General features: G+C 39.4%; 2 protein-coding genes across 4 annotated transcripts in view; both read left to right on the forward strand.

Annotated features, from left to right (window-relative positions):
* The window catches only part of LOC113264443 (transmembrane protein 14C), a 100,223-nt gene that overhangs the window by 72,672 nt on the left and 221 nt on the right, over positions 1 to 27,330 (forward strand). Inside the window, exons 6-8 of one of the 3 annotated variants that reach the window (XR_008956693.1) lie at positions 20,539 to 21,664; positions 21,878 to 22,238; positions 22,324 to 25,695. Coding sequence is in view for 2 of the 3 variants with exons in the window: in XM_048225496.2 (XP_048081453.1) it covers positions 20,539 to 20,701 (163 nt within the window). In the remaining variant the exon portion in view is untranslated. Of the gene's footprint in view, positions 1 to 20,538; positions 25,696 to 27,330 lie in introns of those variants that run through there. The other 2 variants (XM_057305085.1, XM_048225496.2) reach the window with 2 other exon arrangements.
* Positions 1 to 27,330, forward strand: part of SYCP2L (synaptonemal complex protein 2 like) — a 147,764-nt gene that overhangs the window by 2,813 nt on the left and 117,621 nt on the right. The window lies entirely within an intron of this gene.

A 27,330-nucleotide genomic window follows, 5' to 3' on the forward strand; every position in this document is an offset into this window, starting at 1 on the left:
GAAGAAAGATACATGTTTGGCTATCCTTGTATTTGCTTATGCATATAGCACCTGGGGGAAAATTGCTCTTGGATTGCAGTCCCTTGTATCAGTCAACTGTTCAGGTATGTGTTACCTCCTAGGCTGCACTTCTAAATTTGTTACTTACTAATTCAGAGAACCTACAAAGTATCAGAGCATTAGTGGTCATTCCAAGATAAACTAATGTGTTTGTGTAAATAAATAAGTAAACAGTAACTAGTCTAGAATTGTGAGAGGAGGACAAACTTGTGTTACTGCAAAAAAATGTCCAGATTGGCTAGCAAGAAGGGTCCATGAATCAGAAGTATGAGAGATGAGGCAGCGATGTATCCATTTAGTAATTATCTATGAGATATCAACCCTGGGCTTGGCATTAGGATAATGCCAAAGTCAACAAGACAGATATGCTCATGGCCCTCTTGCAGTATAAAGAAAAATAGGCAGAGAAGCAAAAAGCTTTTAAATTACATCATGGAGCTCTTACATGCCCAGTTATGAAGCCTAGGACTTACCATGCATTAAAGGGGTAACTAATGAAGAATTTTCCACAGAGGAGTGACGTGTTCATATCCGCATTTCAGAAAGATCACAAAAGCAGCAGTGGGTAGGGCAAATTTCAGCAAAGAATCTGGAGGCAAGAGAAAGAAAAGCAGGTGATGGCAATTGATCAGGAAGAAATGATGAGGATCCAACTACAGCAGTGATGATGGAAACAGAAGAGAAAAGGACGGAATTTAAGGGATATTTAGGAGTTAATATTGACAGGCCCATCTGGCTTAGGTGAGTGGTAGACAGTGGTGTCTGAAACTAAACTGAGAAACATTGGAAGAGAAGCAGAGTTGTAGGTGCAATATGGGAGAAATCATAAGGCCAGTTGTGCAAATTTTGAGTTTGAGGAAAATCCAAATGGAGGTTATGAGAGGATATATTGAAACAGATTTATAATTTAAGGTTGGAAGAGCTGGAAATACTGGAACCATAGCTGAAGTCCAAGGGTGTGGATGAGATAAACTAAGAAGAAAGGAGAACTGGAATTCTGGAAAACTCTTTAAATACTTTAAAGCATGGGGAAGAAAAATGGAGATGTGGGAGAGTGAAGGACTGAAAAAGGAAATTCAGAGAAGTAGCAGGAGATTCCTGGAAAAAAAAAGATATTTTGGACTGAAAACAGTAGGTTAAAAAAAAGAAGCAGCAGCAAGGAGGAAAACAAGAAGAGGATATGATAGTAGACTAGATCCTTTGAAGAACCCTTTTGATTTGAAACTACGCCATCATGCTTGAGGCATGGTTTTTAAACTCATTGCAATAGGAAGAACAGATCTCCAAGCACTCCCAACTCCTTCTAAGAGGTACCTGATACTCGAGCAAGAACAATAAACATATATGAAAGGCAGAACTGGCCCAAAGGCAAATCTACCTTCAGCACAGCAACAAGAAGACGAAGCCTGGACCAGTGGCCAAGGGGCTGAGCTGAACCAGAAACTAGAAAATTAACCAGAGAAACTGGGAAGGGGCCAAAATGGTCTCAGGGCAGTAGTGCCATCTAAATCTCAGAAGAACACAAATCGTCTCTGGAGAAAGCATCTTCAATTTAGGCACCCAGGTTTTTCACAAAATATCAGCTTATAACGGCATGAAAAAATAACCCCCTCAAATGAGAATTAGCGGAAAAAGCAATGATATGTTTAGACTTTTGAGGGTTTCAGAAATTGGAGATATCAGTTTGAATATAAAATAATTATGTGTAAAAGTATACAGGACAGCATACAGAATCACAAAAATGGACAAAAACTGACCAGGAATATTAGAAAAAAACTGTTGAAAGTGAACATAATAATTACTGACATACATTTGTTAAAAAGCAAATGAGTTAAACAGCATATCAGAACCAAAGGAAGAATTGAGGAACTGGCAAAAAATCTGCAGCAATCACTCAGCATGTAGCACAAAGACATGAAATAGGAGATGTTAATGACAGACTCAGAGACAAGATGGAAAGAACAAGGAACTCTAATGTATGTCTAAGCAGAGTCTAAGAAGTAGAGAATAAAGAGATTGGAGGAGAGGCAATTTTTGCAAAATCATGGCTGAGTACTTTCTACAATCGATTAAAGATACAAGTCCACAGATAAAGAAGGCACAATGAAGGCCAAGCAGGGCAAGTTAAAAGGTAGTCACATCAAGGCACAAATTAGCGAAACTGCAGAATGCCAAAGACAAGACAAACGTAAGAGCAGCCAAGGAGAAGAGAAATGACCTAGGAAGGAAGAGCAATAGACTGACAGCACACCTGTCCATATTAAAAATGAAAACTGAAAGATGACATGAAAATTCCCCCTTAAGGGGTGCCTGGGTGGCTCTGCCCAACTCTTGATTTTGGCTCAGGTCCTGATCTCAGGGTCAGGAGATCAAGCCCTACATTTGGCTCCGCACTCAGTAGGGAGTCGCTTGAGATTCTCTCTCTCTCCCTCTGCCCCTCCCCCTGCTGGCGCTCTTGCTCTTTCTCTAAAATTAAATAAATAAATCTTAAAAAAAAATTGTCCCTCAAGTGAAAATGAAACTAACGAACATTTCCCTTCAAAGTAATGAGAAGAAATAACTGTCAAACTAGAATCGTACCTAAGAAAACTATTTTTCAAGAGTACCAGCAAATAGATACATTCTCAGATTTTTTAAAAAATGAGGCCTATTATAATGCACCTACTTTGAAAGGATTTCTAGAAACTGTACTTTAGGAAGAAGGAATGTAATCCCAGAAGGAAGGGCTGAGCTGCAAAAAGATAGTATGAGCAAAGAAACTGATGCATGTATAAACATAAAAAATATTCTCGGGGTAAAATAACGGTTATTAATAATTATTATTAATAATTTATGGAGTTAATAATATGAACCACAATACAGGTTCCCCCTGCTATCCAAGAGTAGAGCACTCCTATGAAAATTTGTAAGCCAAAATGGCATAAAGCAAAGAAACAATTACCATTAATTTATATGGAAAAATTTTTAAGCATTCCTAGCCCCCAAAAATAGCCTTTCTTCATTAGGCTTCTCTGATACTATAGGACACAGCTTGCTAATGCGATAAAATGTGTTCATTAGAATTGTTATTTAGAATTTGTTGATGACCTCAGGGATGAAAATTTCAGCAGGGACAGGTGATTTGGTTAAAGTTAGGTAAACTTTTTTAAAATCTCCCTACCACCTTTTACTGACCATGGTTATTCTTTTTCTCTGGGCAAAGTACTTAGTATCTCTGATGCTCATGTTCTTTGCTGTGAAATGGGCTAATGATGCATAACTTTGAAAGTTGTTAGGGGAACTTGAATACTGCCCAGCTCGGACTAGTCAGTCCTTAATATCCATCATGACCGTTACAATTAACAATATCATTAATCATTCATTCATTCATTCATTCATTATTTTAATGAAAGGGAGGCGAGACTGGAGTGGGTTGGCTAGTGTACGAGGTACGAGAAGTTGAAAATAGTTTTATTGTGAAGAAAGGGAAAGGGGATGAACTGGTCAATAGAGGTAGAAAAGAGATGCTTCTTCAAAAAGGAAGATTTCAGGATGTTTAGAAGGTTGGGGGCATAGCTGGTAGCGAGAGACAATGGAGACATATGAGTGGGAGGAGTAACTGAGCAAGAACCTCGAGTAGGGAGTGGGGCTGTGGAGATGGGCTGGGGCTGGAGGAAGAATTAGCCTTTATAGGGGGAAAATAACTCTCCTCCGAAGTAAGTGTAGAGGTAACTTGGCAGTTATTATGGTCCCGATTGTGTTTGGATTTTATAAAATGAGAGTGGTGCAGTATGTACAGCTATGTCCTATTTCCTATGGAAGCATCATCAGTGGTATCATTTCCTCCTTATCTATCATCTATCTATCTATCTATCTATCTATCTATCTATCATCTATCATCATCTATCTATCAGTCTATCTATGTCTGTGCTATTTTTTGAGAAGCTGAAGGGAAAATAAAGTTATCCATCTGCAGTATAATTATTTAACAAGACCCTATTGAGCACCTACTATGTGCCCGGCACTGTTCTAGGTACTGGGGAGTACAATATTGAACAAGACTCCAAGAAGCTTACTCTTGAAGTCCTGTCTGAAAAAAACACGTAAGGCAAGACCTGCATGACAGAAAGAGACAGACGTATAAAGACCAGGAGGATGGGTATTGGCAGAGGAAAGGACAGGAAGGGCATCTGCTAGAGGGGGAGAACGGTATGGGACAAGGTTGGAAAAGGAGTCAAGACCCATATGACATAGAGTCTTGTGGGTCTGGAGAAGAGTTTAGATTTTGTTTTGTGTGTCATAAAATAAATTCATTTTGCAGGGAATTTAGTAGATGTGATTGAATCAGATTTGCATTTTAAACTACTCTCCCCCCCCACCTGTCACTGTCCTAATTCAAGCCAACCTCAGCCCTCACCTGGATTATTGCTCACTTCCAGTTTATTCTCACAGCAGTCAAGCGATCCTGTTAAAACACAGGACCAATTTCATCACTTTGTTTAAAACTCTGAGACAGCTCCCCTCTCTGTTCTGTAGTCCTTATCATGACCTCTAAAGCCTTAAAGTTTATCTGGCCACCTTTCTTTCTGGGTGGCTTCATCTCTTACAAGTCTCCCTTTATTTGCTCTGCTTCACCACACTGGCTTTCTCAGTGTTGCTTACGATGCTCCTGCCTCTGGGCATGTGCTCTGGCTTTCCCCCTTCTTGGAATCCTCATCCCGCAGATAGCTGTGCGGCTCAGTCCCCCACTTCCTTTTAGTCTTTGTCCAAAAAATAGCTATCTCGGTGAAGTCTTCCCTGACCATCCTGACCACCCACCGCTAATACTTCATGCGTACCCATTTGCTCTCTTTTTTCTATTTAGTCAATTAATTAATTTATTTATATTTATTTGAGAGAGAGAGAACACAAGCTGGGGGAGGAGCAGAGGCAGAGGGAGAAGCATATTCCGTGCTGAGCATGGAGCCCAACACAGGGCTCAATCTCATGACCCTGAGATCGTGACCTGAGCTGAAATCAAGAGTCAGATGCTCAACTGACTGAGCCACCCAGGCTCCCCTACTTTTTTCTTTTTTAACATCTCTCACCATTTAATATATATGTTACTGGCTTGTGTTGTTTCCTTTCTGCCTCCCCCCCCCCCCAGAACATAAGCTCCCTGAAAACAGAGGTTTATGTATTTTTTCACCAATATCTTTTTCCCTTGAGCAGTACCTGGCACACACCAGGTGCTTGATAAATATTTGTTGAGTAAGTAAATGGATGTTTCCTCAGACCGCTCTGTGGGGAATGAATTGTAGGGAGACAAGTGGGGAATAGGGAGGCTAGCCAGGAGGCATTTGCAGTTGCCCCGGTAAGATATGATGGTAGGATGGAGAAGTGGAACAACAGTGGAGACAGGTAGGTGTTACGGTGTCCAATCACAAAAGCGATCCATTGATTGATTGATTCAGTGGATTGAGTGAAATCTTAGCAATCTTAGAAATGCAAGTCTTTGATTGAACTTCCTCTGACAGAACTCACTGCCTCCTCGAGTTTCAATTTGGGATGGTTCTGATGGTTCTGATGGTTTACATTGTCCTTTTATTGAATGGCAACATGTTACTTTGTAGAAGTAACTTCAAATGATTTGGATTTAAATTAAATTATTTTCTAAAGAAATTTATCAATGTACATAAGATATATATATATAAATTTATATAAATAATATATATAAACATATATATTTATCAATGTATATAAGATCTATATATATAAATATCAATGTATATAAGATATATATCTATCTTATAATATAAGATCATGGTCAAATTTTAGGTAAACTCAAAGCGCATTTTACATGGTCATAATTTTAAGAATGACCCTACTTGCTTTATTTTTCTTCCTAGCACGTACCAATTTATAATATACTATATAATTCTTCATTCTGCTTATGTTTTGTTTTCTCCTCCATCCCCTCCAGATTATAATCTTCACAGGGCAGGGATTTCATGTGATTTATTCATTTTTGTTTTTATAACATCTAAAAGCGTACCTGGCACATAGTACATGCTTAATAAATGTTTGTTGAATGAATGAATAAATGAATGATGCAGATTCTGTCCTTTAGCAGCTCATGTTCTAGAAAAAGAATTTGCATTTTTCCAGGGGAATGTACAGTTTAATAAGTGCTACGTCTTTTAGGTTTGATTCACTTATGTTTTTATAGAGATATTCTTAATAAATTCCTTCTTGGATTTGTTTTTCTGAGCAACTGCTTTGCGTTAGAAGCACTTAAAATTTTATTTTAAAAAATTAACATTTGGGGTGCCAGGGTGGCTCAGTCATTTAAGTGTCCGTGTTCAGCTCAGGTCATGATAACAGAATCCTGGGATTGAACCGCACCCCCCCTCCTGCCCCCTGCTCAGCGGGGAGCCTGCTTCTCCCTCTCCCTCTGCTGCTCCCCCTGCTTGTGCTCTCTCGCTCTCTCTGTCAAATAAATAAATAAAATCTTTTTAAACAATTAACATTTATTTTCACTTTTGCAAATATAAACCAATTAGAAAACACAGGCAAGTTTAAAAGGAGAAAATAAATATTATCTTTCTATGTTTACCGTTTAATATTTTGCTGGCTTTCTTTCCACTTCATTTTTAAAGCAAAAGTTTAGTATAAAATAAAAGCTGGTATCACTGAAGAAACCAGTTCCTTAAACAAACAGTTTCCAGTCTAAACAAAGAAAACCACTCTATATCACCACGTAAGTAGATTTTCCACAGAAGCAAGAATATGTGTGAATGTGTTGGGTTTTTTTGTTTTGTTTTGTTTTGTTGTTGTTTTAGTTTGGTTTGGTTTTTTGGATGTGTTGGTTTTTACCAACATTCACAGCTTGTAGCTTTTTCCAGAGCAAGGATATCAGTGTCACTCAATGATACACAACAGCATCTTGGTTAAGCGCCATCCCAGTAGTGGGACCCTTTGCAGAGGTTTCCAGGGAGATCAAAAAACATTAAACCCTCAACACTTGATTGGAGCTTCAGGCACAAAGCATCCCTGTGGATGACCACAACTGCCTTCAAGGCGCACAGGGCAGGGACCTGACAGAACCTGAGCTCTGGCCTAATGGTCAAGAAGCAGCCATTCACTGCGTTATGTTTGAACAGACTCTTCAGTTCACTTCGTTTCCGTCACAAATAAGTCTAGAGACTGTCCTGCTTCGGAGGAAGTAATAAATTATATCACCTCAAGTATGTTTGCTTCTGTCAAACGGATTTGTGGAACAGATCTTTATCAATATGTTTCTAGGTCCAGCAACTTTGTTTACATGTTTTATTCACTGACTTAGAAGATTTTACTGTAAGATGATATATCATCAAGTTCTTGCCCAAAATGAAGTTTAAAACCTCTGAAATAAAATCTTAAAAAATACTAGTGGAACATCATCAAGACAAGCGACTGTTGAAATTCCAAATTTCATTCCCAGCTTTTTTGATTTCTTAAGAAGCATACTTCTTGATTTGGGTCACATTTAGGGGAGATTATGTTTTTAAAAATACCCTTTTTAGGTACAGGAGGTAAATTTAAGCTTCGTATTTTAAAAACAACACATAAGTTTTTGATTGGTAAGCATAGTTTTTAATCAGCTTCATGCAGAGATTTTAGAGGTGTTTATTTTGATATGTGTTTAAGTTTTAAGACTTACAGCCTTTCAGTAGAAAAGAGTCTTTTAGTTCTAAATCAAAAGTTAGACTTAGCCCAATCCACTTGGTATTTATTTGTTTATTTATTTATTTATTTATGGATTTTATTTATTTATTTGACAGAGAGGGTGAGAGAGCACAAGCAGGGGGAGCAGCAGAGGGAGAGGGAGAAGGAGAAGCAGGCTCCCTTGCTGAGCAGGGAGCCCGATGCGGAACTCGATCCCAGGACCCTGAATCATGATTTGAACCGAAGGCAGACACTTAACCGACTGAGCCACCCAGGCGCCCCTCCACTTGGTATTCTTTTTTTTTTTTTTTTTTTTTTTTTTTTTTTTTTTTTTTTTTTTTTTTTTAATGATTTTTTATTATATTATGTTAGTCACCATACAGTACATTCCTGGTTTCCGATGTAAGGCTTGATGATTCATTAGTTGTGTATAACACCCAGTGCACCATGCAATACGTGCCCTCCTTACTACCCATCACCGGTCTATCCCATTCCCCCACCCCCCTCCCCTCTGAAGTCCTCAGTTTGTTTCTCATAGTCCATAGTCTCTCATGTTTCATTCCCCCTTCTGATTACCCCCCCCTTTCTTTATCCCTTTCTTCCCCTACCGATCAACCTAGTTCTTATGTTCCATAGATGAGAGAAATCATATGATAGTTGTCTTTCTCTGCTTGACTTATTTCACTTAGCATTATCTCCTCCAGTGCTGTCCATGTTGTAGCAAATGTTGCGAACTCGTTCTTTCTGATAGCTGAGTAATATTCCATTGTATATATGGACCACAACTTCTTAATCCAGTCATCTGTTGAAGGGCATCTCGGCTCCTTCCACGATTTAGCTATTGTGGACATTGCTGCTATGAACATTGGGGTGCATATGGCCCTTCTCTTCACTACGTCTGTATCTTTGGGGTAAATACCCAGTTCCACTTGGTATTCTAACAAATCATACTTATTTTTTGCTTATTTGTGAACGATCTCACAAAGCCTAAATCTTGGGTGAATCAAGAAAAGTACAGTACTTTTTCCTGAGCATAAATGTTCACCTGTTTAAGGTAAAGCTGTAACTACGAAGACCGTCAGAGGAGCAGAAAGCTGACTCACACTGTCAAACTTAGAAGTTCAGCAGTCGGGTATTTCAAGGGACCACAGAAAGTGGCTGGGGTGGGGCTGAAGATGGAAGGATTGGCTGATAATCTCTAACAGAAACAGACCCTCAAATCTCATTCTCTAGCTCCCAACCAGAGCCTGCCCCTAACTAGGACAGGAGAAGGCAAGACACAGCACCAGCTAAGACAGGAAGGTTAAGAGAGCTACTTGCATTCTGAGTGGTGAGACCCTAGGCCACTTTCTCTGCTTGGCTTCCAGAAAGATGGCTTCCGGCTTATGCCGGTAAGGTAATAGATGAGAGTAATGTTCTCAGATACTGACAGTTAAGTCCCCCTAGTTTCACAGGTGCCACCCAAATAAGGAATGTGAGACACTTGAGGGAATTCTGTGACTCAGAGGAGACAGAAACAACACAGGGAGCATTAAAACAGAAAACAAGCAAAACAAACCAAAACAATAAAGAATATCCTCCAAGACACAAATGGAAAATGTTGTATCTATGAAACAAAGATGATTATATAAAAAGTAATATTCAGAAAACAGAAAAGAACTCTTAGAATATAAAACTAGGATAAACAGAAATTAAATTGATAGAATAGTTGAAGATACATTGAAGAAAAACTCCTGGAAATCAGAACAAGACAGCATAGAGTTAAAAATCAAATAAACAGGAGAGAAAATTTAGAAAATAAAAGGATGGAGTCTTTCATCTAATTAATGAATGTACAAAAGAAGGAAAAGAGGAAATGGATCAAAAATCAAAGAAATAATGCAAGATAATCCAGAATTGAAGGACACATGTTTTCAGATTGAACAAACCACTAAATGCCCAGTAAAAGAATGGGGGGGGAGGGGCAACATGAAGACACATCACTGAAATTTCCAAAACAAAACACTAGTGATAAATGGAAGATTCTAAAAGCTTCCAAAAGAAAAAAAAAAAAAAAAACAGGTCACACACGTGATTAGGAATCACAGTGGTAGCTGATGCTGGAAACTGAGAAGATATCCAAGCAAACCAAAAACAGCAATGTCTTCCAAATCTGAGGAAAAGTTGATTTCCGCCTTGAATCTGACACTCCAGTTTGAGATGTGCGCTCTTTCTCCTGTGAACCCTCCCATGCATCCTTTCTCAGGATGCCCAATAATGTGATCCACCAGAAGGAGAGATAAATCAAAAAAGGAGGCGTAGGATCCCAGAATAAGAGGATCTAACACAGGAGAGAGAAAACAACTCCCAGGAAAATGGTAGAAGGTAGGAAGATCGGTATAAACACGTGCTTTAGAAATATGGTAATGCCAGAAGATACCCTTGAAATATTTGAAAAAGGTTGTTGCCTCAAGATGGTGGGAACCAGATATAAGGAAGGGTAGCCCAGGGACTGTTAAGCTTCTTATATATATTAAATATTAACATATTAATATTATATACATACTGTTATATAAAAGTACAATATAATATATAATACACATAATATAGTATATATAATATGCATTCTCTCTCCCTTTATCACTACATATATTTTACATATATGTAGTGAGATATTTCATATATATATAATACATTTATTTTATATATAATATATAAAGAAAAAAGTACTTTGAGAAAATAAATTAAAAGTAGCTTTCAAAATGTAATGGCTTCCTGGTCACATTGCCCTATTGCAGTGGGGGATTTGGTTATGTCAAAATACCAATTCTAAGGAATTTTTTTATGTTGTCTGGCTTGTTAGTGAATCATCTTAGAGCCAGCTGAAATATGTTTAGAGTTTGAAAACTGGAAATATTGGCTGCTGAGCTAAGACTAAACTGGTTCTGCTAGCTAACCATGATGATACAATAAAGGAAAGATGGCCCAAAATTACTTCTGGGAAATGACAGTTTTGAAAGTATGTTGCTGTTGTTTTTATTAGAAATGAAGAGAGCAAACAATTCAGCAGCTCCCCACTTCCCCACCTTGACAAACACAGTTCCAGGTTTTTAACTCTGGGGAGACTCGAATTCTATCAAGCATTTTGCTTTATTTCCACATTCACTTTGTAAATAGGGATTTAATTTACGCTTGAAGCCAAAGACGGGGTTTGTTTTAGTTTTGCCATCAGTGTTAGGGTCTATTCTTTAGAACTAGGATATAACCTTTACTCCTTGTGGCCCTGGTAGGGTATTGGTGGAAAGCCTAGCGTTTACCGGACCCATCCAACTTGGTCAGATGCAAACTCCAAATTTGGTCTCCCGTGCATTGGGCAGCAGACGATTCATTGCTCAGCTTTTTTCCAGCTGTTGCTTTATGACGGTCTACTTGGTGTCTCGTCTAGGCACACAGATCAGGGTTCAGGCAAGAATTTAATGTGAGTTTTTACAGATTTGGGGCGTACTCTCTGTGGATCCTGATTTTCCAAGACTCTGCCCTCAATTTCTAGCTGCTTTGCTGGCCCCACACTCCAACCTCTGACAAGCCCAAAACATTGCAGTATTACGCTCTGGTTCTAGCTGCTGCTTGTCCTGTGGACTGGGGCGGGCTGTCAGAAGAGAAGCTGTATTAACATGAACTACAGCCCGCGTGATTCCTTTCTCTCAAGGGTCCAATGCCCTCCGACACCTACCTAAAGTTCGTGACTTTTTAGGACCTTCAAATAATTAAACTTTATATTTGCCCAGAGTTTAGAACTGTTACCTGAAAGAGAGTGAGTCCAATACAAGCCACTCTACCATTTGCAGAACGAGAAATTCAAGAATTTGCTTTTAAGTATCGATACTTCAAAAATTTCAGAACAATATTGTATTTTCGAATCCCCAAATATTTCTATTTGTATTTTTGTGAATTGACATGTGGATATATAATAGCAAAACGGCAAAACACATATTCTGCTTCTCAACATAAATCAAGATTTTGGTGATTTAATAGAATCATTATTCTTGGAATTCCCCCATATACTTTCATCCTTGTGTTTTACATTTTTGTTTCATCCTCAAACAATCATTTTTTCAGTAGTTAAATCTTAGTAGAGGTTTCTTTCAATTCTTTTTATGGGATAGAATGTTCAAAAGTGTGTAAGTTTTTAGCTACCAGCATATTTCTTATCAAAGATTGGCGGTATATCCTTCAGTACGTGATTACTATCAAGACAATGGCTGATCTAGCAGCGTCATGCTTCTTTAAGACTGTGCATATCACATTTGAGCTTTTCAGTCCCTGGGAAGATAAGCATTCTTGAAGAGGATGGCATTACACGGCCTTCGCAGAACTTCCAATTGATAATACTTTGCAAGGCTAAAGCTAATTATGAACCTCTGAACTTCTTAGTATTTAAGATCAGCAATAGTAGCTGAAAAATAGAACAAGAAAAACTTAACACTTGCATATGCCTTATTTTCCGGAAAGAAAAAAAAATGTGTTCTCTTAAAAAAAAATCTTTTAAAAAGAATCTTTGGTGATCCAACAGAGGGGTTAGTGGGGCAATGATTGCTGTTGTGTTATATTCATGAGTAATGGCTAGGTAACAATGCTGTGTGTTGGAATAGCACTTTACAATCTATGAATGCCAAGTGTCATTATATGCCAACGATTCCCAAATTTGTCTCTCCAGCCTGTGCCTCCATCCTGAACTCTAGGCTCATTTACCCAACTGCCTATTCAATGCTTCACTTAGAAATCTAACAGCTTGAACTTAACATGTTCAAAACTGAGCCCCTGAGACTCTCTCCTTCCACCATTTGTCCAAAGTGCTCCTCCATCAGCCTTCCCCATCTCAGGTAATGGCAACCCTATGATTTCAGTTGTCAGATTAAATGTTTGGTGTGTCATCCTCGAATCTTCTCTCTCCTCCTCTTCACAGCAAAATCCAAAGGCTTTACCTTTGTGATATACCCTGAACTTGACCATGTCTCAGCACCCCTGCTGCCCAAAACCCTGGTCCAAACCACCATCATCTCTCGCCCATATCATTGTAATAACCTTCCAACTGGTTACTCTGCTTATACACTTACCCCCTCTTCAATCTATTCCCAACACAACAGCCGGAGCAATTCTGTTAAAAAATATATTAGGTTAAGACCCTCTGCTCAAAACTCTCCAATGTTTTCTTATGTCAATCCTATGTCACAGTTCTTATTAACACTTACAAGGCCCTACCTTATCTGTACTACTCTCCCCTTACTTATCCAGGTGCAGCGAACTGGCTGTTCCAAACATGCTGAACACTGGCTATTCTCTCTGCTGGAATGCTCTTACCCCATTTATCTACCAGCTTTTGCATTTTCTTCAGATCTTAACCCACAGGGGCTCATTCTTAGTGACCTCTCCATCTAAATGTGCATACCTCCTACCAGCACGTGCTTTTCAATCTCCCTTGTCTGCTCTGTTTCCTTGCATAGCAGTTATCGCTATTTGCCATACTATATATTTTCATATTGAGATCTTGCGCTTTATCAGTCTGCATAACTGGAATGTAAACTCAGTGAGGGCAGGCATTTGAGCTAGTTGTCCTCTGCTCTATCTCCAATGTCAAGGCAATGTCTAGCACACAGTAGGAGCTCCAAACATATTTGTTGAATGAATATACATAGCATTGCCACAGCTGACCCTTACAATTCTGTCTCCATTATACTGATGCAGAAAGTACATCCAAGGTGATTACATGACTCAATCTGAGGCACATAACCAATTTCAAAGAAAATAATTATATATAGTTTTTTATACAAATTCTGGATTCAGAGGTATTTCCATAGCACTATACTGCTCACCCCAAATTTGAGACCAGTCTACTCCTGAATCCTCTGAATCCAATGAGTAAATGTAGGTGTTGTTTTTATAAACCAATAAGAGAAAGATTTTTAGGTGTATAATACAATGGAAATAGATTGTTTTATTGTATTATAATACCTCCTCTGAATTTGTAACACAGATTTTTAAAAAATTGAGCTGATATTTACATAATGTAAAGTAGCCATTTTAAAGTGAACATTTCAGTGGCATTTAATACATTCACAATGTTGTATAATCACCACCTCTAGAAATACAAGATTTTAATCCTTCTTCCTCCCTCCCTCCCTCCCTCCCTCCCTCCCTCCCTCCCTCCTTCCTTCCTTCTTTCCTTCCTTCCTTCCTTTCTTCCTTCCTTCTTTCCTTCCTCCCTTCCCTCTTTCCCTCCCTCCCTCTCTCCCCCCCTTCCTTCCTCCTCTCCTCTCTCTCTCTCTTTTTTCAGATTGTACTATGACAAATGTAGAGAATAAAGTCAGAAGAAAACTTAGAGAACCCAAATTCTTTTCTGTGAATCAGTTTCTTCTTTTCTAAACACTATTATTTTTCTACCATGTTCACTGGACTATTGCTAGGCTCTAGTACTCTTAGGGCTTTAGAAGGAAAATATCGTATAAATAACACAGTGATACACAGATTTTTGATGTGTGGTTAGTTATTACTATTCACAGCATCTTCTTGTTACTTACATTAGAATTATCCATAGAATTTAGTTCATATTCTCTGGTGTCTGCTAAGGGCTGGGTTCTCCTTAGTCTGGTAGGCTTTCTGTAAAACTTTAAATTTACATTTACAAAGACTATTTTTATAATTTAATTAATCACACATTATATAACATACTGGTATTTTACCTAAATACCGTTTATTCTTGTAAGTTTGTCTCAAGAACATTCCACCCTCTGTCCTGTTAGGTGGCCTCTCAGGGGCTCACTTTTCCCAAAGGCTTTCTCTGTCCTCCATCTGTCATATTCTCTCCACAACCCAAGGCCCAGGCTTCCTTCTTCTGTGAGGTTCTTACCAGCAACTCAAAGTGCCACTGATTTTCTTACCCTTCTGAATTTCTTTTTCTGCTCTTATTGTCCACACAGTATGATTGATCACTCAATTACATTCTCTTCTGTCTTACTCATTATCATTTCATCACTGACTACTCTGGGGCCCCATTGCTTTTCCATCAACAGAGAGGATGAGACTAGATGTCCTTGAAACTGTCTACCAGCTCTGAAAATTCTGATTACGTGTTGTAGTTTTTTTTCTTCTTGGACTATCAACTTCTTGAGACAGATACATATATTTTAAAATCCCACAGTGTACTGTGCTCAGCACAGATAGGTGTTCAGTAAATTTCTAGTCACCATAAAGAGTCATGTTTCTGTGTATGTAGGAGTGTGCTCTGACTCCTAGAAATGATAATGATCCATTAGGTCAAATTAATAGAGTTAAAACATTCAGGTCTTGGAAGTGGCAGTCTTGCTCCTTGTGCTGCTCACAACCTGTCCAGAATAATGTGTCCCACTCTGGCAGGCTTGTCTTAAGAAAGCAAGCTTTCATTTGGATACAAACAAATTAGGGGAGACTCTGGAAACCATAATTAGGAGGTATTAAAGGCATTTAGCCTGGATAAGAAACAATTAATAGGGGCCAAAAATACTGTATCCAAATGCTTAAAGATATAGAATGAAAAACAGAATGATTTTGGGCGGTCCAAAAGATAAATCTAGGACAAATGATGAAAACATATAGAGGCGATTTCAGCTTAGCGTAAGTAACAACATTTTCATAAGTTTCTTATAAATTAGCTATTTAACAATAGAATGAGTTATGTGCCTCATTGGCTCTGTTGATTGATTGTACAGATATTGACTGAGTGCCTGCTCTATGCCAGTACTGTTCTGGACATGAGCAAGTGATGAATGAGATAGTCCTGGACCTGCTGTAATAGACAGTACCTTCTGGTGGGACAGAGAAACAATAAGAAAAACAAACAAAAAACTCCCATGAAGAAAATAAAATGCCCACGAAGAAAATGAAACAGGGCATGGGGATAGAAAGAAGGGAGGTGGAAAAGGAGCTGGATAAGAACAGATGGTCACGGAAGCCCCTGTGAAGATGACATTCAAGCTGAGACCAAAATGACCAGACGAACCAGCAGTGTATCTCAGGGAAGGGCATTCCAGGCAGTTGGTACAACGAGGGTAGATGTTGGTCAAGGGCCAATCAGCCATGTGAGTATCTCAGGGAAGGGCATTCCAGGCAGTTGGTACAACGAGGGTGGATGTTGAAGGGCCCTCAGCCAATGATCTCTGATGGTTCAATGTATGTGTCCACTGGGCTAGGCTCTGATGCCCAGTTGTTTAGTCAAACACTAACCTGGATGTGCTGTGCGGGTAGTTTGTTGGTGTGATTAACATTCACAATCAGTTCACTTTGAAGGAGATTACCCTCCAAAAGTGAGTGGGTCTCATCTGATCAGTTGAACGTCTTAAGAGCAAAAACAAATTTCTCTGAGAAGAAGGAGTTCTACCTCAAGACTACTTAGGTAGAATCAAATCCTGCTGAGTTTCCAGCCGGGCAGCCTACTCTACAGATTTTAGACTTGCCAGCCCCCACATCACACAAGGCAATTCCTTAAAGTAAATCTGTGTATGTATATGTAGTACCTGCATTCATATATACACACACACATATACCTACATGCACATCCTATTGGTTCTGTTTCCCTAGAGAACTCTGACTTACACAGGCCCCTTCCTGGGAGCTTCTGTATATCCTGGCATGGAGTGTCTGTGATTCCACAGCCGATCGAGTGGAAGTGGAGGGCAGACTCTAACAGGTTACGATGCCAGAATTATTTAGGGACCCAAAAAGCTGTGAATGCAACTTTTAGAAAGTATTCCTACTTCACAAATACCCCTGCTATCTATTGAATCCTACAGTGTAGCAGGGTTGCTTACCATTGCAATTGTCCAATAAAAGAATGGAGATTTCATCCCTTACTCTATTTTTACATTTTAGAATTGATTTCTTGTCTTAGAATTTCCCCTGGAGAACAGTTTAAAGAAGAGGTGGTTATAGGGGTTCAAATGAGATTTTTCCATTCTTTGCTGAATTTAAGTAGACAGGTTTATGTCTTTTGAGAACTTCCGTATCCACAGTCCAATGAATACTCTAGAAATTCAAGGTGAAGTGCATGATATTATCAGCAAGCAGCCATTTTTGATTTATAATCTATTAAAATTCCTGAGACATCACCTGGAAATTATTTTCTTGGCATTTGCACACTGATTCAGGTCACTGATAGCATTTGGCATTCTGCCACCACTTGCTACTCCCTTCAAACTCAGCAAATGGCTCATTTCACAGACCCAAGACAGCTTTCTCACCAGAGAACCAAACCTCTGGGGTCTTCTGGCTGTAGCTGACAATTACAGGTGTATCTCCAATATTTTCCACCAGCAGTGCAGAGTGTAGAAGAATGTCATTAGCCACCAGATACTAGTAGCAGAGTAAGAATTACAGATTACTATGGTAACCCTATCATTTTGATCAGTAGACAAAGTCTTTTATATTACCTTTGCATAGTATTAGCCTTCTCTGTAGAAAATATGTTTTAGTTTGTATAATACATAATCTTTTCTGATCTTACGTTATGTTAATTAAATTTTGTCAAAATAAATCCAAACTTTAAAGTGTAAGTATTCTAAGCTGTGTTTAATGGATAGGCAGTTTGTAAGTTGGAGCTGAGCTTTTGTCCTGAATGAGTCATGAAGGAATACAAAACAGGGGAGGTATGATGGAAGTTGATATTGGAAATGTTGGAGTCTTACCTTCTATCTTCCTTCTAAGGATGTGTTGAGTCCCATTTTCGGAGGGCTTAGCTAGATTCATGGATTCCAAGGCTCATGGAAAAGGCTGTGTGATTACAAAATACTTTTGCTTAATTGGATGCATTTTCTCCGGTCTTTTCCTCTTTACCTTCAATGGGTTGCTTCTGAGGAAAGTTCTCGAAGACATCCTGTTTTCTGTCCCACCTTCATGATTATTTCAGATTGTAAAGCACTTATTTCCTATGTTGCCATACAAGTCTTCCAAGCGATTTAGGACATTTGTCCATAAGCAAGAAGGAGAGCTTCCAGGTACCCTGAGGGAAAGGAGCTGTAGCCCTCCTGTTTTCCCACAAAAGGAACTGCCTACCCCATCTTCACAGTGCACAAAAGTGCTGGGTCCAAAACCAGCCCCCACTAAACAGCTGTGCAAGTACGGGCAGCATCCTTTCTTATGCTCACTATTTGCAGTTTTGTGTGAAGACCATGCCCCTAAACTCTGAACTATAGTACCTAATCCCGTATCTGCATGATTACATCTAAATATTTCTAGACTTTATCATGGTCTATCTAAGTCTTTTCTTCTACCTAAATATCCCTGGTCCCTTGAATCCACCTTTATCAAGTGTAACAATTAATTTTATGAGTATCTTGGCTAGGCTATGGTTCCTAGTTGTTCGGTCAAAAATTATTCTAGAAGTTTCTGTGAAGGTATTTATAGATGTGATTAACATTAAATCAGCTGACTTCAAGGAAAGCACGTTACCCTCTATCAGGTAAATGGGCCTCAACCAGTCAGGTGAAGGCCTTAAGAGGAAAGACTAAGGTTGCCCAAGGATGCAAGTCTGCCTCAAATCTGTAACATAGAAACCCTGCTGAGTTTCTAGCCTGCTGCCCTGTGGATTTGGACTCAAGATGGCCCCAATATCAACTCTTGCCAGAATTTCCAGGCTGTGGGCCTTCTTGACAGCTTTCTGACTTGCTAAGCCCTGCATTCATGTCAGCCAACTGCCTAAAATTTCTCCCTTTCATTCTCTCTCTCTCTCTCTCCCTCTCTCTCTCATTCTCCGACTTTCTTATATATTTCTAGAAATTTATCTATTGGTTTTGTTTCTCTGAAGAACCCTGACTAATACACCAAACAGCAAACTATTTTCATTTTCCCATCCTTCCTCATTATTTTCTGAATATGGTCCAGGTTACTAATACCTCACCTAATAGACTCAAGGTATGATGAGTGCCAGGTAGAGCAGTATCTTTCCCACCTTATCCTAGCTCTGATATCAGTTAGTGCATATAACTTTGTGCTTAAGAACAGAGCCTTGGCAATAGAGAGAGCTGGATTTAAGCCTCCATCTTACAATTCTGTAATGGAAACAAGTTACTTCTTTCAGTCTCAGTTTCTTAAATCCCTGGTTGAGGATAATAATGCAACTGCATCATGGTATTTTGTGGTATGAGAATAAAAAAGATAGTTCACTTTAAAGAAAGTACCAGTTGTTCTTTGGCTTTGGCAACAGGTAATCATAATTGATCAATGACAACTTGCTACAGTAACCAGTAAACCAATCAACGACAGATCACAGTTCTTCTCAAAAACAGCCAATTAGCAACAGCCTCAATGCAATGACCCCTTCGGAAGGTCAGCCCACCAACAACTGTCTTCCTTCAATTACTCTGTCTCCAGAGCTAAATAACAACCCATCCCTAAGACCTCTGCTTCGGAACAGGCACAGTCCCTGAACTTAACATTTGCCCAAATCCTATCCAAGTGCAGCTCTCTGCTTTGCTCAGAGACTGTGTGGTTTATAAACACAGCTATCCCTTGTTCAGCAATAATTTCAGCTTTTTGTTGTAGGCACTGAGTGGTGGTCATGTCTTTTTTTTTTTTTTTAAGTTTTATTTAATAGAGAGAGAGAGAAGGAGAGGAAGAGAGAATCTCAGGCACACTCCATGATGAGGGTGGAGCCCACTGGTCACATCTCTTGACAGAGGATAAAATTGGGTCATATGTGAAAAGTATTTAGCATAGTGCCTGGCATAGAATAATCACTTAAGAAATGTTAGCTGTTATCTTGAGTGCCTAATTCTATTGATGTCCTCTAATGTTGCTCCGGCTTTTTCAATAGCAAAGGCTGTCAGCCTGGGAATGACGTTTTTGTTGTTTGGAGCTCCTCCACCCAAAACGGGCATATCTGGGGCATGCCCAACATGCAACTGGGCTTGGCGGTGACAAGATCAAAGAACGGCCACCCAAGGAGGATGGTCAGGACAATAGTGGCTCACTGGAAGTGTCTGTAACCATGGCCACATCTTGTCTAGCCATGCTCCTGTCTGCTTCACTAGCTGCTGTCGGAGAGTAGCCTTGTTACACTGTTGAATCACAGGGCCTACTAAACTCCAGAGTTCTTTCCACAGGGGCTGCCGATGACCCACCAATTCCAACCTGCATTTGTCTGTTTGTTGGACCCCCAGATAGCAGGATAAGCCCTTTACCACATTAAATTTCATCTTTCTAAATTTGTTCCAGTGCAATAGTCTGATCAAAATCCTAGATGGGAAAATGCTTCAAATAGACATTGAAGTGGGAAATAATAAGGTTTTAAACATATAGAAAAGACATTTTTGCCCTGCTGGTGAAAGGCTCTGCTCTACCATTTGTGCATGAGATCCTTCTGTCCAAGATGGGCTCCAGGAAAGAGGAATGTTTATTTTTTACTTTATATAGACCTTAGTTTTCAGAACAGCTTTAGAGTTACAAAATTAATGAGAAAATAGTATAGAGTTCACATTTATTTATTTGAGAGAGAGAGACAGAGAGAGAGCGAGCACGAGGAGCAGGGGGCGTGGCAGAGGGACAGGGAGAAGCAGACTCCCTGCTAAGCAGGGAGCCTGATACAGGACTCAGTCCCAGGACCTTGGGATCATGACCTGAGCTGCAGGTAGATGCTTAACCGACTGAGCCACCCAGGCGCCCTCAGTTTCCCCTATTATTAACATCTTACATTAGTGTGGCACATTTGTTATAATTAATTGATACATTATTGTTAACTAACGTTCATACTTTATTCAGACTTCCTTAATTTTTACCCGCTATCCTGTTTTGTTTTGTTTTTTCCAGGATGCCATCCAGAATACCATATTCTGTGTACTTGTCATTTCTCCTTAGACTCTTCCAGATGGAGAGCTTCTCAAACTGTCCTTGTTTTGATGACCTTGACAGTTTTGAGGAGGACTGGTCAGGTATTTTGTACAATGCCCCTCATCTGTTGTTTTTCTCATGACAAGATTGGGATTCTGATTTTGGGGGGAGGAAAAGCACAGAGGTGAGATGACATTTTCATCACATCATATCAGGGGCACATACTAGCAACATGACTGCTCGCTGTTGATGTTGGCCTTGCTCACCTGGCTGAGGGAGAGCTTGCCAGACTTTTCCACTATAAAGTTACTTTTTCCCTTTCTGTATAGTATTCTTTGGAAGGAAGTCACAGTGTACAGACCATAGTTAAGGAATGGGGAGTTATGCTCTGTCTTCTTGAGGGTGCAGTATCTACATAAATTATTTGGAATTATTCTGGACATTTGTCTCTTCTCCCCCATTTGTTAGTTTATTTATTTATTTGATCATATATTTATATCAGGATGGACTCATGGATTTGTAAAAATATTTTGCATTCTACTACAAGACTATTTTTTTTTTTAATTGTTCCAGCTTTGGCCGCTGGGACCTCTTTCAGTTGACTTTTGTGTTCTTTTGACATGATCCCGTTGTTGTGGAGTTTTGTTGTTCTTGGTTGGTTTGTTAGTTTTGCACTTACTTTCTACCACCACGAAATGCTCCAGGCTCATCTTGTCCACCTGGAAGTGGAAGGGGAGTGGTTTCCTGAAGCTGTGTAAGACCCTGGCACACGGGCAGCAGGCTAAGATCCCACCAAATCCAACATGGTTGAGAGCTTCTCCTCTACTTCCAGACTGACCATGGGCAGACTTTAGTGGTCTCCTTTCTCTTCTCCTTTTTGTTACACAAGTTCTCAAGTGTCTCAGCTTCCACCAGGGGTGGGTGCCCAGTGAATGTCCACTCTAAAATTAGCAAGGGAAAATTCTTAGACATCATTATATTTTTACATTTCTAAAATATTATAATGCATGTGATAACGTAGCCTTCGCTGCTATGAAACATGCTATTTGGCATGTCTTATTTCTCTTGCTTACTAGAAATTTCCTGAAGGCAGAGACCACATTTTGTGCTTCTTTATATAATTCCTTTTTTTTTTTTTTTAAAGATTTTATTTATTTATTTGACAGAGAGAGAGCCAGCGAGAGAGGGAACACAAGCAGGGGGAGTGGGAGAGGAAGAAGCAGGCTCATAGCAGAGGAGCCTGATGTGGGGCTCGATCCCATAACGCCGGGATCACGCCCTGAGCCGAAGGCAGATGCTTAACCGCTGTGCCACCCAGGCGCCCCCTTTATATAATTCCTATACTGAGCACTTAGCGTATAGCTGGTGAACGAATATATCCTGTTGAATATGTCGCAATTTTTTTGAATCATTTTGGCAGATATGTTCTCCAAGATGAACTTGATTTTTTTTAAATCACAAAATCAAAACATAAGATTGCACCTTTGTTTTTAAAAGCTCTGTTAGAGTTCCATGATGATTATGATATTCTCGCAACAAGGATAGTGACACCCAGAGCAGAAATGGATGGGTCTCTGTTCAGAAGCCTGAAGGGCTAGCACTCGAGCCTGAAGACAGAGACCTCCATAGATGACTTCTGTACATCCCTTTCTGGTGTCGTAATTCTGGGTGCCCTTGAAGTAAGCGGTTTTATTGCTACATCTTGGCAATCGCCAGAAAAGGTCTTTATTTTTTTTTTAAAGAATTTATTTATTTATTTGACAGAGACAGCCAGTGAGAGAGGGAACACAAGCAGCGGGAGTGGGAGAGGAAGAAGCAGGCTCATAGCGGAGGAGCCTGACGTGGGGCTCGATCCCAGAACGCCGGGATCACGCCCTGAGCCGAAGGCAGATGCTTAACCGCTGGGCCACCCAGGCGCCCCAGAAAAGGTCTCTAAAAGCGTAGTGCGTAGGGTGGTGAAGAGAAGGAATTCAGGCGGGTTCTGGAAACCTGGGTCAGTAATATAGTCTATTACATAGGCCATCTGGGGACACAAGGCTTTTTCAGTTGGGGTTTTTAAACCTCACCCTTAAGAAGCACTAGGGAAGAGAATGTTTGTTTTCCACGTGCAGAGGTCTCCATAGGCAGCCAGGTGGCATTTTTACTCAGTAGTGCCCGTCTGGTACATCAGTCAGGACAGTCACAGGTGGCTACAGTCAGAGAAGGGCTTCTTCAACCTCTTCTCTCCATCCCACGGCCCCCGAATGCCTCATGTTTCAAAAGATTTATCAGACAAATCGTAAAACAAAAGTTATATGGGTAGCTCAGCTGTCTGAGAGAGGATCAGAAGATCCAGCTTTAATGGGCTGATTAATGGAAAATCCATTACTGATGTAGGATAGGAAGATTTTTTCTTTTTTTTTTGCTTTAACCAAGTGGTATGGAAATATGAATAAATAGGGTGACTATCAGCAGAAGAAGTTAGTGGTAGGAACTCTGGTTGTCTGTTCTGTGTGGTTTGTAAATAGAAATTTTAAAGGTGATTTTTTGGTTTTTGAAGAGTTTACTGTTTATTTATGATATTTATACTTTAAGAGATGATAGAAATATATTCTCTCCCATTAAGTAGACTACACAGTTAAAATAAATTTTTTTCCTTGTAGAAGTTCACTACCAAATCATTTTATGTAAAGACATTTTTATTTTATTTTATTTTTAGAAGATTTTATTTATTTGAGAGAGAAAGTGAGTGAGAAAGAGAGAGCGCACAAGCAGGAGGAACAGCAGGCAGTGGGAGAGGGAGAAGCAGACTCTTCACTGAGCAGGGAGCCCGACTAAGGGCTTGATCCTAGGACCCTAAGATCATGACCTGAGCCGAAGGCAAACACTTAACCGTCTGAGCTACCCAGGTGCCCTGTAAAGACATTTTTAATCTCCTAGTTCATCAAATCTCATTTACCATATTTTGAACAGCAATGAAATTATAATATCCCCACCAAGTAGGAGTGCCAGATAAAGGATACCCAGTTGAATTTGAATTTTAGATAAACAATGAATATTTCCTAGAGGTCCTTGCAATATTTGGGATATGCTTTTACTCAAAATGTACTTGTTATTTATCTTATTTCCAATTTAACAGGGAATCTTTTATATTATTTGTTAACTCTGGCAACCCTATCACCAAGGCAAATTTTTCTGGAAGAAATTTGAAGCTATCAACATAGCTTTTATTTATTTTTTCTTTCTTCTTTTTTTACAAGATTTTAATTTTGTATTTATTTGAGAGGGAGAACAGGCGGGGAGAGGAGCAAAGGGAGAGGAACAAGCAGACTCCGTGCTGACCGAGAAGCCCAACATGGGGCCTGATCTCATGACCCTAAGATCATGACCTGAGCTGAAACCAAGAGTTGGATGCTTAAATGACTGAGGGACCCAGGTGCACCTCAACATAGCTTTTAATAAAACACATTGGCTTTCATTTACGCCGTGAAATCAACTTTACATAATCCGTGGAGAAGAGGTGTTGTGTCTGACTCCTTGCATCTCATTGGCTCACAGCCCATTCCAATCCACCTCATAGAGCCCCATCCCACCCCAGAAATGGCTTTTGTCATGGTCACCAATGATTTCCATGTTGTCAGATCCAATGAACATTTTTCTGTCCTCATCTTTGGCTTCGGTGACCCCCTTCTCTATCCTGGTTTTCTCCCTATCTGACCACTAATTCTCTTTCCTCTGTCCCAGATCCTCCTACTCTAACTACAAGTTGGGAATTCCTTATGGTCCATACCAGATTCCCCTTTCTTCTCCTTCTACACCAACACTGTCCAATAGAAATTTCTGTGAGGATGGAAATATGCTACACATGCACTTATCCGCTGCTAGCTACACATGGCTACTGAGGAAATGTGGTTAGTATGACTCAGGAACCAAATTTTTAATTTTTATTTCATTAATTTATATTGCCACATAAAGCCAGTGACCATATTGGACAGCACAACTCCAGGCTGTCTTACCAGGTAAGCTGCTAAAAAGCAGCTTTAGACTTGCAACGTCCTGGGTTGTATCTGTAGCTCAGATCTCCCCACAGAGCTGCAGGATTATATTCATCTGATAACTCGGATGACTTACAAGCATGGACTGTTCTTTCCTCAGCTGCCGCTATTCAGAGAATGGCACCAGCCACTCAGTTGGTTGAACCTAGAAAATGAGAGTTGTTCTTGATTTTTTCCCTTTTCCTTACTATCTCGCATCCAAACTACAAGCAACTTGCATTGATTCTACCTTCAACTTGCATTGTGAATCTGAACACTTCTTTTCGTCTCCGCTGCTACCACCCAATCCAAACCATCATTATGTCATGCCTGGATGACTTGTAATAGTCTCCCTGCCTCTTGAACTCCCCTGCAGCCCATTATCTATCTAATCCTCTCAAAACATGAGTTAGATTATGTCACTTTTCTGCTGACGATTCTTGCACATTTTGCCATTGCTTTTGGAATAAAATGTCAATTCCTTGTTTTGGACTTCAAGAATCTGGACTCTGCTTTCCCTTCTAACCCATTTTATTCTGTGTTTCCTCTTGTCGCTTTGCACTAGACTTTCTGGGACCACACATGCTGTGCTGCCCCAGGACCTTTGCACTTGCTATTTCTCATCTGCAGTCTCTTCCCCAGCTGTTGACCTGGACAGCCTTATCTTACTCTTTTTTCTTAACTCAGTACTACAGGGAGCTCTCCCCTAACCACTTATCCCAGTGGGTTCATTTCCATTTCCTTATTCTCCATGTCAGCACAGAGACTCTTTTCTCCTTCACATTGTGTGCTTGTCCCTTTAATGTCTGTGTGGTCCACCAGCCTGTGAGCTCCAAGAGGGCAGAAGCTTCTATGTAACTCCTGCATATATCTAATACTAGCACACCATTGAAGCATAGTGGAACTCTATAAATATTTGTTGAATGAATGAATGAATGAATGAGCTCATGCTTTGACTTACAGGCAGGGTATTATATCTTATTTTATTGTTTTCAAAATCCAGTTTTTAATTTGTATTTTAAATAGCAACAAGTGGATGCCAACATCTTCCCTTTTCCATTAAATGAACACAACATTGGCATCCAGGGAAAAGACAGAGATAATAAAGATTAATTGCTACTGAGAATAGTGTCTTTTTTTCAAGTCTCCACAGGACTATATTGCTTTCAGCTTCCTAGACCTACTCACAGTAAAGAGGTTTCCAGTACTATTCTGGCAAATTATAGATAGTGGTTGCACTTTGGAATTATCTGGGAAGCTTTAAAATATGCTGGCTGGGTCTCATCCCCGTAGATTTTGATTTAATTGGTCTGAGGGGCATCCTGAGTGCTAGGACTGTTACAGCTGCCCAGGAGATTCTAACGTGTAGCCACAGTTACATATCACAGAAGGAAGTTGTGGACCAAAGAAGGATGGATGCACATTCTCACTCCTTCAGAATGGCTATTACTAAGAAGGCAAGAAATAACAAGTGCTGGCAAGGATGTGGAGAAAAGGGAACCCTCGTGCACTGTTGGAAGGAATGTAAATTGGTACAATTACTATGGAAAACATCATGGAGGTTCCTCAAAAAATTAAAAAAACTACCATGTGATCCAGCAATTCCTCTGCTGGGTATCTGTTCTAAGAAAATGAAAACACTAATTTGAAAAGCTGTATGTACCCCCATGTTCATTGTAACATCATTTACAATAGCCAAGTCCCAGAAACAACCTAAGTAGCTGTCTACCTATGGATGAATGGAGAAAGAAAATGTGGCATATAGATACAATGGAATAGTATTCAACCATAAGAAGGAACAAAGTCTTGTTATTTGTGACACCATGGATGGATCTTGGGGGCATTATGCTAAGTAAAATAAATCAGATAGGATAAGACAAATACCATATGATCTCATTTACACGTGGAATCTAAAATAACAAAAAATGAGAGTTCATAGATACAGAGGACAGATTGGTTGCCAGAGGTGGGGGAGGGGAGTGAGCAAAATGGGTGAATGGGTAAAGGGGGTCAAAAGGTACAAAAAATAAAATGAAATAAACTATAAAACTGTTAAGTGAACTAATATGTTTTTGTATATTATAACAAGAGTTTCCCAGGTGAACAAATTTTTTTTCCTATTTCTGTTTTGAAATAACTCAAGCAACAGCAACATCACCTTAAAACTTCTGTATTACATTCAATCAAATATTATCAATGACATTTATAAGAAGTAACAAAGGAACAATAAACTTGTATTTGAATAAAACATGTCGATTCCAGTTCTGAAACTTAATCAGAAAATACATATTTTAGCACAATAAAAATCCATTAAATACACATCATTGTTAGGTTGTTTCTGTTATTAAAACACTCATTGATGTTAAGAAAACGTATTCAGCCGACACTGACAAATTTCTCTTAAAAACAATTATATGTTATCATTGCAATATTACAGATTTTTAAAAAGTTATATACTTGGAGATAAAATGATCCAATTTATTTCCTGAAGCTCTTTTAATAGATTGTAAATGTTAAATAAAAATGTTGAGAAACGACTCAGGGGATAAGATTGTTAAGATTTCTTCCTGAAACTATTTTGACAACCTCTAAGGGCCAGATAAGGATTTCTAAATTCCCTATGGTCAAATGGGAAAGGGCTTAGAATGAGAACCAGGATTCTTGGCTTCTACTCTGGTGAATTTAGCTTATTAATCATCATGGTATCCAACTCGCTTATTTGTTCATTTGGGAGAGTCACATTTCAGACCTAATCCTA

Source organism: Ursus arctos, unplaced genomic scaffold (assembly GCF_023065955.2).
Source record: "Ursus arctos isolate Adak ecotype North America unplaced genomic scaffold, UrsArc2.0 scaffold_31, whole genome shotgun sequence".
In the NCBI taxonomy this organism is placed as follows: Eukaryota; Metazoa; Chordata; class Mammalia; order Carnivora; family Ursidae; genus Ursus; species Ursus arctos.